The 12736-nt window shown below is 46.1% G+C and overlaps 1 protein-coding gene across 4 annotated transcripts; it reads left to right on the top strand.

Moving 5' to 3' along the window:
• The first annotated feature begins 815 nt into the window (after positions 1-815).
• Positions 816-11088, top strand: CEBPG (CCAAT enhancer binding protein gamma). Of its 4 annotated transcripts, none has more exons than XM_045075987.1 (2): positions 816-951; positions 7556-11088. In XM_045075987.1, the coding sequence occupies exon 2, from the start codon at positions 7652-7654 to the stop codon at positions 8090-8092; it is 441 nt and encodes a 146-aa protein (XP_044931922.1). In that variant the 5' UTR covers positions 816-951; positions 7556-7651; the 3' UTR covers positions 8093-11088. The 4 variants fall into 4 exon arrangements, with proteins under 4 accessions (XP_044931922.1, XP_004765263.1, XP_004765262.1 ...); XM_004765206.3 differs by lacking the exon at positions 816-951 and adding an exon at positions 1145-1705; XM_004765205.3 differs by lacking the exon at positions 816-951 and adding an exon at positions 1721-1861.
• The last annotated feature ends 1648 nt before the right edge of the window (positions 11089-12736 follow it).

The following is a 12736-nucleotide window of genomic DNA, read 5'->3' as shown; positions in this document are numbered from 1 at the left end:
AACTGGACTGCCATGCGTTTTTTGTTGTTTTTTGTTTTGTTTTGTTTTTTGCTTGAGATCCCATCTCTCAGTCTGTTCACCTGGAAGATACCACAAGGAAATCCGTCGCGCAAATCCAATTCCTTTCCCGGTGGCAATACACCAGTTTGCAGCGTTCACCAATGGGACATCAGTCCTAAGCCGACGCTGGGAAAATGTGGCTCCACTTGTTTTCCGGCAAGCCTGCGGCCCCCTTCGCGGCCTGAGGTCCTTCACTTCCCTCCAGGCTCCGCCGGGTGCCCCGCAGTCCCGGGAGGCGCGTCTTGTGGGCCGCTCCCGGGGACGGTCGCTGCGAGGGACGCCCAGGGGGCCTCCCCGAGGACGCGGCAAAACACAGACGGACTTCGGGGATTCAAAAAACCACCGCAGGAAGTTGGGCCTCCCAAAGACAGGTGCTGCGTTCGCAAGGCTTCAGCTCCCCAACGCCTCCAGCTCTCACCCGGCCCTCCTCGCCGCCGGTCGCCCACAGCTTGGGTCCGCCGCCCCGCGCGAACCGCGGAGGATGCGGGCGGCGCCAGGAGCAGCCGCCAACTCCCGCCACACCCGTCCGCCCCGCCGCGCCTTGCCGCGCCGTGGCCAACGCCTCCGCCACGTGCCCGCCTCCCGCAGCCAGGCCGCTCGCGATTGGCTGGCGGCGCCGCCCGTCGCGAGGGGCGGGAGCGTCGCCCGCAGGCCGGCGCTCCAATTGGTCGTGGCGGCGGCGGCGGCGGCGGCGGCGGCGGCGCGCGCGACCCCAGCGAGGAGGGGAAGCCGGTGGCAGCGGCGGCGGCGGAACGGGCGGAGGCTGCCGGTTTCGTAACCGTCGCTCCACCTCGGTGACTCGCGGGCTGCGAGGCCTGGGTTCGTCGGGCCGCGCCGCGCGGGGCCGCTCGGAGTGGAGGCCGCCTGGGGGCGGGCGGGCTGGAGGCGCAGGTAAGGAGGCCGCGGGCGGGCGGGGCTGAGGGAAGAGGAGGAGGCCGCGGCGGAGCCGGCCGCTCGCTTAGGTGCCGGCCGGGCCTGAGGCGGCCGGCTGGCCGGGAAGGCCCCGCGCGGCCCGCGGCGCGGGCGGCGGCCCCGCGCGGCGTCTGATGCAACCTGCCGGCAACACCCGGCGGGGCCGCTGAGCTCATCCCTGGCCGCGGCCCAGCGCCGCGGCGCCACCCACCGACCCCCGCGCTCCCCCCCGGGAGCCCCTCGCCGCCGGCCCGCGACGGGACGGGACGGGGTGGGGTGGGGCGGGGCGGGGGACGAGGTGTGCCCCCTCTGGAACCCGGCGTCTGTTGGAGAAACGGGCCGTGGTGACAGGCCCGGCGCGTTATTGGCCCCCGGGGATACGGGGTGTTCCCCAGAGCAGCGGGAGGTGGACCGTCCCTCACTGTAGTGCCACATCGGGTCTTGCCCGCCCCTCCAAGACCGCTCGGGGCGGGCCGGCGACCCTTCGGTTCCGAAGTTCGTAGAGCGTCCAAGTGGGCAAGGAGAGCAGTTCATGGTGAAGTCCGTGACTTTCCAGAACTAATCCCGCGCTCGCTTGAGGAGCTGTAATGCGAATGTCCTGCACTTCACTGCCCAACGAGGTTAGACGAACGTGCGGCCAGTGGACCGGGAAAAGAGACGGGCCAGAAGCGAGGCGCTTCGTGAGCCGGTCGCAGCGAACACAGGCTAGAAGACCGCTAGCAGAGGTGTCCAGGTGAAGAGGATGGAAATGCATGTTTGAGGGGGAAGGGTCTTCGGTCCTCCCGCGGGAGCTTGTATGTTTTTAATCCTTCGTTCCGTTGGCCTTGTGTTTGAGACTTGTGTTGTGATCGGGCACCTTAGGACGTGTCGGTTTCAGAAGGGTTTTCAGGTGAGTGGGTTACACCAAAAATTGGTAGTTTTCTCCCCGAGCCTATACTCCGCGAATCCTTACGTGAAAGAGTTTGCCCTTAAATTCAGATAGGATAACGCGACTCCCAGATAAATTTTGGAAAGAAAATACTGTAAGGGCTCGCTCTACTAAGGAATTCTGCATCTTAAAAGTTCCTGATCCTGGAAAGTTTAAAAATCTGGTCAGCGATTACCACTTGATCAATATTGGGGAAGAGCTGTTCTTAAAGCGGATTCTCTGTTTCTGAAAAAGCTTCCTATAAATAAGGCTGAGTAATTACACGATGCCAGTGAGCTGAAGGATTTTTCGATTTCTTGATTCCTGCTTCTGGTGGGTGCACTCGTCTGATTCAGTCGTTTTTAATACCTGCCTGAAAAACAGGAGGAAACACGATTTCATATTTTCAAAGTATCCGTTAAATTCTCCAGAGCACATCATGACCGTCAGCAGTTGTCTAATTTTGGAGAGGTGGTTTCACCTGTAGGGATTTAAACAGCACCTGGTGAGTCCCTGGTGAAGACAAATAGGACCTCAGGGGATTGAATTTGGTCTTTTGGTCTAGGATTGCCTCACCTGATCACAGTAATGGTAAACGTGGGTAGCTGCAGTTCTGGGTCTGTTGTATATTCTTGTGAGCGAGTGTTTCCACGGGGTTCTTGTAGGTTCATTGGTCTCCTACCTTTCTGGCTTTCCAGCCCTATGGGTTAAAGGATTTTTTTTTTTTTTAAAGATTTTATTTATTTATTTGACAGAGGGAAATCACAAGTAGGCAGAGAGGCAGGCAGAGAGAGAGGAAGGGAAGCAGGCCCCCTGCTGAGCAGAGAGCCTGATGTGGGACTCGATCCCAGGACCCTGGAATCATGACCTGAACCGAAGGCAGCAGCTTAACCCACTGAGCCACCCAGGCGTCCCAAGAATTTTTTTATTTGAGTAAAATTTCCTTTTAGAGGTATATTTATAAACACTGTGTGTACTGTTTTTTTTTGTATGTTGTAAATCCTACCAAAAGTAGATTAAAAAGATGATGTTAAAAAAGACAAATGAACGTACATTTTCTCCATACTCTAGTGGATCATTCATGTACTTCCTGAAGGGATGTACCCTCCTTCATGGAGCCCGGTGTTGGGTCATAAAGCAAGCACTGGCAGCTAAATAGAAATCCTGCTCATTTGGGTATGTATTGACTTTGCTTACCTTGACATCCCGTTAAGTACAGAGTTGTCAGACCTTGGCAACATGTACCTAAGAACTTGAGGTTATTCATTGGAACACATAACTGGCAAAATAGAAAATAAAGGTTCTTAAATGAAGCAAAGACCAGACAAGAAATGTTCATTGTGTAGACCGGGCACTCGAAGTAGCAAGTGGACTTGTATTCTTATTTTCCTGTCCACCTTTAAGAAAAACCGAGAACTTAGGGTAGGAAGACTACGATCTTACTAACACTCTTGATTTAATTGTGGTTGTTTTAAGAGATTTCAGTGCTGGAGAATCTCATTTTTATATAGGACATTTATAAAAATAAATGTTTTCTCTTCACCTCTGAGCCAGTATTGGACAGGTATTTCTCCAGCACCCACCACTCTGTGGCTGGCCCTCCACTAGGTGCTGGGCATATGGATATGAAGACAGAGTCCTGCCTCTAGCTTGGTCTGCAGGGAGCCACACTATAGAGCTGACACTGACAGAGAAACTAGGGGAACAGATTGGACAGCCACACAAAGAAAAAAGAAAGCGTGACCATTTAGGGATCGGTAGTTGTTCGGTATTACCACGGTGTGAAGAAGCATAAGGAGCAAGGGCTGGGCGGGGAGTGAATACCTTCAATTTGATGCTGGACCCCGGGGCAGGTCTGAGTGCTCAGTTGCTCTGGAGACCATGGTTGGAGGGTGCACTGCTAAACCAGAGGGGATGAGTGCCCCTGGGAGATGATGTCAGCCTGAGGTAATTCTGTGGTGTTAGGACAGAGAGGGATGGTGCTTGGAAGTTCTTTTGGAAGGTGGATGGGTAGAATTGTCAGATACCGATGATTGTACAGATTGGGAGTAAGGGAGAAACATCTGTGAATATTTTGGAGTATAGATGCTCATGAGGAAATTTTGAGTTGAGAATTTATTTTGGGGAGCATGGGGAGGAATATCTGGTTGTCCATAACATCAAAAAAGAAATGACAGGAGGATTAAGGAAAGTCTTGACAAGTTTGCTTTCCTAAATGAAACGTGAGAGAAATTTGTTTTACTCATTCTAACCTTTCTGAGTTTTCAGTGTGTTACTGATTTGAATAAACATTACTTGAATTAAGAAATCTGAATTTTAAAAAAATTTGCCCAGTGGACCGTCTTTCTAAAGATCCATTGTTAATCTGCAGCATTGGCTCTCAAACCTCAGTGTCAACGGAATTGTGTGGAGGGCCCTTTAAAACAAGATTGCTCAGCCCTATTCCTAGAGCTCTGGATTCTTATGTGGGAGTTAGGGGGGCAGCCTGAGAATCTGCATTTCTTTTTGTTGTTGTTGGTTTTTTTTTTTTTTTTTTTGAGAATCTGCATTTCTGACAAATTCCCAAATGCTGCTGCTGCTGGTCCAGGGACCACACTTTGAGAACTACTGATCTTCAGTTTGTCTTCTGCTCCCTGCTTGAATGATTCACATGCTAGGAAACGAGGCACCACCCTACTTCCTGTAGAATGAACTTTGGAATAGTGTTTGTCCACAAAGGAGCCAGACTTTTGTTTATGATTGAATATCCAGATTTGAAATAAACTCATTTTTTCCCCCATTGTAGTTGCTCAGTAAATGTTTGTGGAAGGAACAAAAGCATAAGTGATAGTGGAAACTGTGAAATGTGTAACTTTGAAGGTAGCTATTTGGCTTGTGTAAAAACAGAATTGATAATCTGGAGTTAACTTTCTTGGATCACTTGGCCCTTTGATCCCCTTTACTTGGTTTACTTTCCTTAATGGATATTTTTCACTTAAAACTTATTTTGTTGGCTTTGGTTGAGGAACTTAAAAAAAAATCATTTTTGAGTTCTTTTTATTGTTTCCAAGTTTCCTTGCTTATATTATTACCAGTTTGATAGTTACTCTTTGTTTTTCAAGCAAAGGGCACATTTTCAAAGCCCCCCTCTCTCCCTCACACCTGCTATGTTCAGCCTAGTTCCCTAGCAAGAGGAGTCAGGCTGAGGTAAAATAGCTCTTCCCCATTCCTGTATCTTTGGGTACAAAAATGGGCATGAATATCACTGAATTTGGAGCCTGTATTAAAAGCTTTCAGTGACTTGGGAATAAAAAGCAGGGCATAAAGGCTCTTTTATAGTGACTGAAGTTCATGGCATATTTTCAGAGGCAGAAGACATCTTAACATTCTCTGTTCCGCATTTGCAGTTGGGGCAATTGAGGCCCAAAGAGGGGAATGATAGGTCCAGAGCAAAACTGTGGGAGCCAGAGCCAAAACAAAAATTGACCTGGTTCCTGCTCTGTGTTTTTTGGATCATTGTTATCTTTGAGCTGTCTGTAGAGATTAGCTTTATTTTTATTTATTTATTTATTTTTTAAAAAGATTTTATTTATTTGACAGACAGAGATCACAAGTAGGCAGAAAGGCAGGCAGAGAGAGAGAGAGAGGAGGAAGCAGGCTCCCTGCTGAGCAGAGAGCCTGATGCGGGACTCGATCCCAGGACCCTGAGATCATGACCTGAGCTGAAGGCAGAGGCTTTAACCCACTGAGCCACCCAGGTGCCCCTAGAGATTAGCTTTAAAGATTAAAAACATAATTGGTGTATGAAAAATAAAAAAGTTAAATAAGATGACCATGATCATGATAGTTGAGACAATCCCAGGAGAAGTATTAAAGAAGTTTTAAAAGTCACCTAAAATTCTTATGTTCACTTTACACCAAATAAATAAGCAATAATGTAGATGGCCACTAACAGTGGTAAGGTGGCCCAGATTAATACTGAATTGCCACTGTTCAACTGGAAGGAAAAATAGGCAACATCATAAATTATCCAGGAAAATTGTGAAATGTTTATTTTTATTTATTTATTTATTTGACAGACCGAGATCACAAGTAGGCAGAGAGAGAGGAGGAAGCAGGTTCCCTGCTGAGCAGAGAGCCCGATGCGGGGCTCTATCCCAGGACCCTGAGATCATGACCTGAGCCGAAGGCAGTGGCTTTAACCCACTGAGCTACCCAGGCGCCCCTGAAATGTCTATTATTGAAGATAGACTTGGAGTAGATATCCATCTGTGGTTTGGAAGGAAGCTATCTCTTTTGCCTTAGTTTGGAGTGAGAACAGGTGACCCACTAACTCAGGGCTGCATGCGTGGCTTTGAAAACAATTGAAAATAATGATAATATGGACTTTAAAAGGAAAGATTTTTAAAAGCAGACCAGTGAAGATTGTTTATACAAGAAGCGCCTGGCTAAAGGTTTGGGTGAAGCTACTGGTGTTTACTAACTGAGCTTTTCCTAAGAACTGTGAGATGTACTCATTTGAGGCATTTCATAATTCCGGCTCCAGGTTTTTTCCACTGATGTAGGTTTCGCAGTTTTGTGAAAAGAGAGCAGGATAGTTCTATGGTTCGTAACACTGCTGTCTAAATTTCCAAGAGTCCTGATTTCTTGGTAGGCATGGCTCATCTGCTGAGTCAGTTTGTCTTGAAGTGGCCTCATGATCCTGTATGGGCTCGTGTAGGTCTGCTTTTGACACATCTTGAGGCTGTTGTAGTGACCTAGTTGGATTGATGGTGATCCAAGTATGACTAGTCTCTGAAACTGTGGCTTCATTCCTAGGAGCAGCAGCACAGGAACCTGGGAGAGTTGGTGTTCCCTCCGCTGTGTCTGCTGTGTTCAGTGGGTGCCGGCTCAGGCTCTCTGCCGAGCTTCAGCCCCATACTTGGTCTCCTTGGGGTGCATCATTAGGGCTTTTAGAAGCAGCATGGTGGGATGGGGCAGCACACTGGAGGTCCCAGAGCTTCTGGATCTCTGAACCAAGAAGCTAACTTGGGAAATCGGTGTAAACTACGATCTGTGAGGTCATTAAAAATGAAACAAAAAACCAAGACCCCTCCCACCCTCCCCAGCAAAAAAAAAAGTCTTTTCGTAATACTCCATAAAGATGTACCCCGGGAGAAAAGTCAAGTTCTTGGTGACTCAGTCTCTGCATATTGGTGTCAGAGCATGCAGTCATCCTGGCAGGTTGTGGAGGTCGGGCACAGTGCCGTGGGATTCTGTTTTGATGTGAGCCAATAATTGAAACTTTGTCCCCCTTTCTTTACAGGTGTCTCTTCTATCCTAATTGAACTCAGGTTTTCTGTGTTTTACCTAAACATCTCAAATTTCTCTCTGGCAGATTGCCAAGTGCTATTAGTTCATCTGTGCTACCTAATTAGTGGTATTCTTTTGTTTTCCTTCCATTTTTGATAATAATCACAGATGGGCAGTACCCTCGGGGATTCAGGTGGGCTGAATTTGGCCTTCTGGTGCTCCTGTACTAACTTACCTTTCTAAATTAAATGATTTAGATTTCTGAAACATTGGAACAGTTGGCAGTTTCTGTATACTTTTCTCAGCATAATCAATTAATGTTGGCCTACTGTTAGGTACATGCAAGTTTAATCTCATTTGATCTTGTCATTTCAAACATTTTAATGCAATTTATTTTTTAACTAGGTACATGTGAAGATATCTTGGCAGCTTAGTGTGGAAACCATTGATCACTTTGCTCTCATTTCTGCCTGTTCTGTGTCCACAAGAGAGCGAGCCCAAATGAGCAAGATAGCCCAGCAGAACAGCTCTCCAGGGATAAGTGTTATTCACACTCAGGCTCATGCCAGCGGCTTACAGCAGGTTCCTCAGCTGGTGCCTGCTGGCCCGGGGGGAGGAGGCAAAGCCGTGCCTCCAAGCAAGCAAAGCAAAAAGAGTTCGCCCATGGATCGCAACAGCGATGAGTATCGTCAGCGCAGAGAGAGGAACAACATGGCTGTGAAAAAGAGCCGGTTGAAAAGCAAGCAGAAAGCACAGGATACACTGCAGAGAGTGAATCAGCTCAAAGAAGAGAATGAACGGTTGGAAGCAAAAATTAAATTGCTGACTAAGGAATTAAGCGTACTGAAAGATTTGTTTCTTGAGCACGCACACAACCTTGCAGATAACGTGCAACCCACTAGCACTGAAAATACAACAGCTTCCGATAATGCAGGCCAGTAGACCTCACCTCTTCGAAACTTCACGACTCGTGGCTTGAACGTTAAAGGTGTGACTGCCTATACCATTCATATCAATGGCCGAACACTGTCTCGTTCCATTATTCAAAGATCCACTGAAGGTTGTTTCCAGGATCAGCACTGAAGGGTTGATTAGCTTAAAAATGTTAGCCATGTAATTTGAATTATCTAGTTTTAAATGATAGGGATTTTTTTGTGTGGAGAAAACACATTTTTAAGGTATATGGTAAAAAAACAAACAAAAAACGCACCCCTGGACCTTGATGTTCTTAATAAATGCTCACTTCCCAAGAAATGCTTCTTTTGTAGGTTGATAGAAGGAAGGGGGAACTGGCAGGTCCTGCAGAAGGGTCTTGGTTTTATTGGAGATGATTAATTAGACTAAGGAAAGTTGAATGCCATCTATGTTGATTGTTTTGTGATTTGTTTTTCTAAATTATGTATTAAAAATCCTTAGGGCTATAGAAATCAATCACTTTGTAATTTGGAGTGATTTTATGTATAACATAAACCTTGTTTTAGCCTAATTAGTACTCTCTTCCCCCAACAAGTGTAAGTTTTTGAGTATTGGTGCCAGGTTAAGTAAATTCCATTGCGTTTTAAAGGCAGCATTCAGCCAGTTGGCTTAAAAATACAAATAATTAGGCAAATAGGTTTCTTAAAAATAACAGTAAAGCATATTAGAATTATCCTTTTGGGATACCTTTGGGTTATTGGATCGGCATTATTTTATTTTCTAGCAAGAAAAAACCCCCAAGAGTTGTATATCGTAATTTTTATTTCGTAGATGGTGGTCAAATAAGTAAATATTTTTAAAATACCATTTTGAGAGTCAAGTTAGTAAACAAATGCCTTAACAGTTTACAGATTGAGATTTAGGTAGTTTCTCCTGTGTCTAAATATCTGAAATGGGGCCATGATTTTTAAAGGCATAAATTTCTTGTGAAGGATCATTTGGCATTTGATCCTAACCAAGTGATTATTAGAAAAATATGTCATCAACTCTATGCCGTCTCCCAAAATAGTAGTCTAAGAAAACTTGAAAGTGTAAGGTTTAACCTTTAATTTATTTCACTTAAATACATCTTTTTATATTGTTTTTGTGATGTTTCTTTTTCTAGTTAGTGGGCTCTTGTAGACTTTTTGTACCACTGCTTCTGTTTGTTCATTTGTATGCTTTTGTGTCCCATAAATTATTTTAGAAAGAAAATGCTGGTAAAACTCAGGATATTGACATTTTTGTTGAGACTAAAAAATGGCCGTCACTGAAGTCTGGGATGCGCAGGTCTGGTTTATGTCAGTGTTGGTGGTTTTGATTGTCTTTGTTGATTTCTTTCTTTTCTTTTCTTTTTCTTTCTTTTTTTTTTTTTTAAAAGCACAATCCTAGCTCAGATTTGTTGACTTTTGTGTATTACTGTGTGTATGTGTCTGGGCTGGTGACAAGAGACAAGAGTCACATCTGATTAAAAAGTTTGTGTTACCAGGTATCTTATTTGGACATGGTCACTTCATTTTTGGCCATATTGTTTCTTACTAGGACCTAGAAGTTGTCCCCTTGGGTTGGTGCAAGACTGCTGTCTTTGCTCTTCTGGGCCAGTGGAAATACCATTGTGACCTGCAACTCAGTAAAGCCATTATTAAGGCCATGAGCCTCTTCCACATGTGACTGGAACCCAGTGTTGTTCATGAGAGCCACTGTCCCGGGAGGGTTAGCTCCCCGGAGGGCCAGAAGACAGGATTGAGGTTTCTGTTAGGGTCCAACACCAGTTTACTCTGGCTGGAGTATCAGTCTGCTTCTCAGTCGATAGATGTTTTGACTGGGAGGTAACCCACAGAATCCTACTGAATCTTTAATAGCCGACTGATATTATATAATTAACCTAAGTAGAGGTGCAGTTAGGCCACTTGAATCTTTAAGTACCTGTAAAGGTATTAACAGACATTGTTACCTCTTGTTTATTTAAAAAAAAAAAAGTCTTTCGGAAATTGATGTCCCTGTGGAATTTATGGTTACCAATTATACGAATTGACTTACCCATCTTGGAAAAGGAGCATTAGGGAAATCATCAGTGGTGTGCACTCGAAATTTCAAATCCGAACAGATTGAAACTTTAGGAAAAACTGATTCAGGCTTTCCTGTTACCTATGCAAACCAGAACTTTAGCACAAGCCATCATGTATGCATAGAACAAAAATGTTAACCATTGTCTTACTGAAGTGTTTGGGAATGAAAGTTTGCAGTTTGATAGATTTCTCAGTATCAAATTGAGGGAAACCAAGTATGGGGAATGGGTAGATTTAGAGCTTTGGGAATTAGAAGTTGACTTTTGTAACTTCTGTAGGTTACATGTGAACCTTTAGGATTTGATCTGCCTTTGCTGGCAGGTCCCTTGATTTAGGAATTAGGCTTTAGTGTAAATGTCTAACTGCATCTGCGTCATCCGAGATGGGTGCTTTCTGGGTGGTATTGGCAGCAGGAGGTGAGATCAGAGCAACTCTTCCACTGTCTGGCCCCTTGCAGTGACTGGAATGTGAGCTAGGATACTTTGGACATTCTTACCAAGACGTAGTAAGATAGCAATTTTTTATGACCAGGTGTTTGAAATTTAGGTCACGAGTGTGAAATCCTGAAATTTACATAAAAAAGTAGTATGTGCAGTTTAATATTTGGTATTAAATCAGCTTTTGATGTTTCTCAGTCCCCATTAGAGGGCTTGAAACTTTGTACCCGAACAGCCCAGTTAGCACTCAGAGTGCTTTTCGATGCCTTAGAATAGGAAGCAATTTTCTGTTTGACAGAAGGTAGGGAGGAGAAAGTCCATTCTATAGCTGTTAGAGTTGCCTCTCAGGTAAAAGTCCTTTACCTTGTTCTTTGTGTTCCTGGCCTTCCTCAGTTTGTGAGATTACTCTATTTTTTTAAATATAATTTTATTTCTTTTAATGAATTTGAAATAAAAAAACTTTGGAATAATGACTGTATTTTCTTGTGGGTTTCTTTCTGTTCATATACACCGAGGAAGTAGTCCAGATGTCCAGGAGCTCTGAAGAGCAGGCAGGCTCAGCCGTCTTTCCTGCTCCCAGCCCAGGGCAGGGGTGAAGGTCACTGACGGGTGGAGGGGGGCGTGAGGGGGTGGGCAGGGAGCAAGAGGGGCTTTTGTCCAAGCCTAGATTTCCCTGATTGGATAGGAACATCATTTCCTCTGAATATAGAGTGCCTCTTCAGGGCTGTTCTTTGTCTGGTGGTCTCTAACTCGGAAGCCTGGACTAGGGTAGAGAAGGCAGTGGCTGGCACGCCGGCTTGGATGCGTCATGTCTCGGTGTGTGGTCTGCATTCACACAGTGGCAGGAGAAATGAGTGCTTGAGGCTTTGAAGCAGATGGCAATGTCGAAGTAAGGCCTTTCCCCTAGCAGCACAATTTATAGCGTGTACCTCATCTTCATTTACGTGGTGCTGTAGAGTGTCTCTACAAATGAACGAGTCAATACTGAATCCATGCTGATTTGAGTGTTTCAAGGGAAGATGTCATTTAGAGACTCTTCTGTGATCCTTCAGCCATTTTCATGTCTTGGGAAATAGGTTTCTACCTACTGCATCTAAATGGCAATTGTAGTGCAGTAATTATTTCTGTGAGTAGTACGTCCTATTTTGTTTTTACAAAGTAGGTGTAATTTGGAAGCCCATAAACAGTTTGTCTTGGGAAATTTTCTGTAGAGACGGTTTGTGAAGGTGACAACTCTTATTTCAGCAAAAGCACTTTCGGACCTTCTTGGTCACTGCCGGGGAGTATCTAGAGCCTATGGGCACCGTGCACATACGTACTCAGAGGAGACTGCTAGCCCCAGGTCATCTCCTACTGCCCCATACATTCCTCCCGCAGCTCTAGGCCTGGAAGCTCTGCAGCGGTGCCCGGAGGGCCCGGGGTGCAGACCTGGGCTTGGAAGCCAAGGGGCATCTGGCCAGGCCTTCCCGCTCCGCCACCTTTCCCTTCTACTCCCGAAATGTGTTCCCCTCCCTCCCCCACTGCACAGAACCATCATCTCTTCTTGCCCGGACTTGGTCTCCTTGGACCACTGCCTGCTCTCTGGAACCTTCTTTCGTTTCCCACTGTAACCAGAGGGAAACCCAGTCTCCTTGTAACGTGGTTCCCTTGATCTGTGGACTTGCTTTCCTTCTGTCCTCTGTCCCCTATTACTTTGCTTTGACCGCAGGGCTCTTCCAGGCTCTTTCCATGCCGCCTTCGAACAGCTCACGTCATGATGCCTCATCTAGTCTCGCTAGCCCCCTGACTTTCAAGACAAGGCCAGCCCTGTTACTTTCCTTCATGGCACTTTTCCGTGAAGAGAGTTGTGCTTGTTCAAGGCGAAGCCTCTTGGGAACCCACAGGCTCAGAGAGCAGTTGGCAGTGACGGAGAAAGTGGCGGTGGGTTTAAACTACGCTGGCCCGGAGGAGATGCTTAGTTAGAGTGAATGTATATGCAGATCCAGGGTTTCAGAAAGGCTTTTTGAGTGCTCTTCAGCTTTCTAGAAGGGTCTCTGAGGTGTTTCTGAAGCTGTATGCATTTCTGCAGAGGTTTGGAGGTGTGAGGAGTTGGGTGCAGAACACGGGATAGAGTGGGCTCTGCCGGC

This window comes from Mustela putorius, unplaced genomic scaffold (assembly GCF_011764305.1).
Source record: "Mustela putorius furo isolate JIRA1106 unplaced genomic scaffold, ASM1176430v1.1 tig00000174_pilon_pilon_pilon, whole genome shotgun sequence".
Taxonomy (NCBI): Eukaryota; Metazoa; Chordata; class Mammalia; order Carnivora; family Mustelidae; genus Mustela; species Mustela putorius.
The sequence above is the reverse complement of the archived record's forward strand: the minus strand, read 5'-3'. Positions and strand labels throughout refer to the sequence as shown.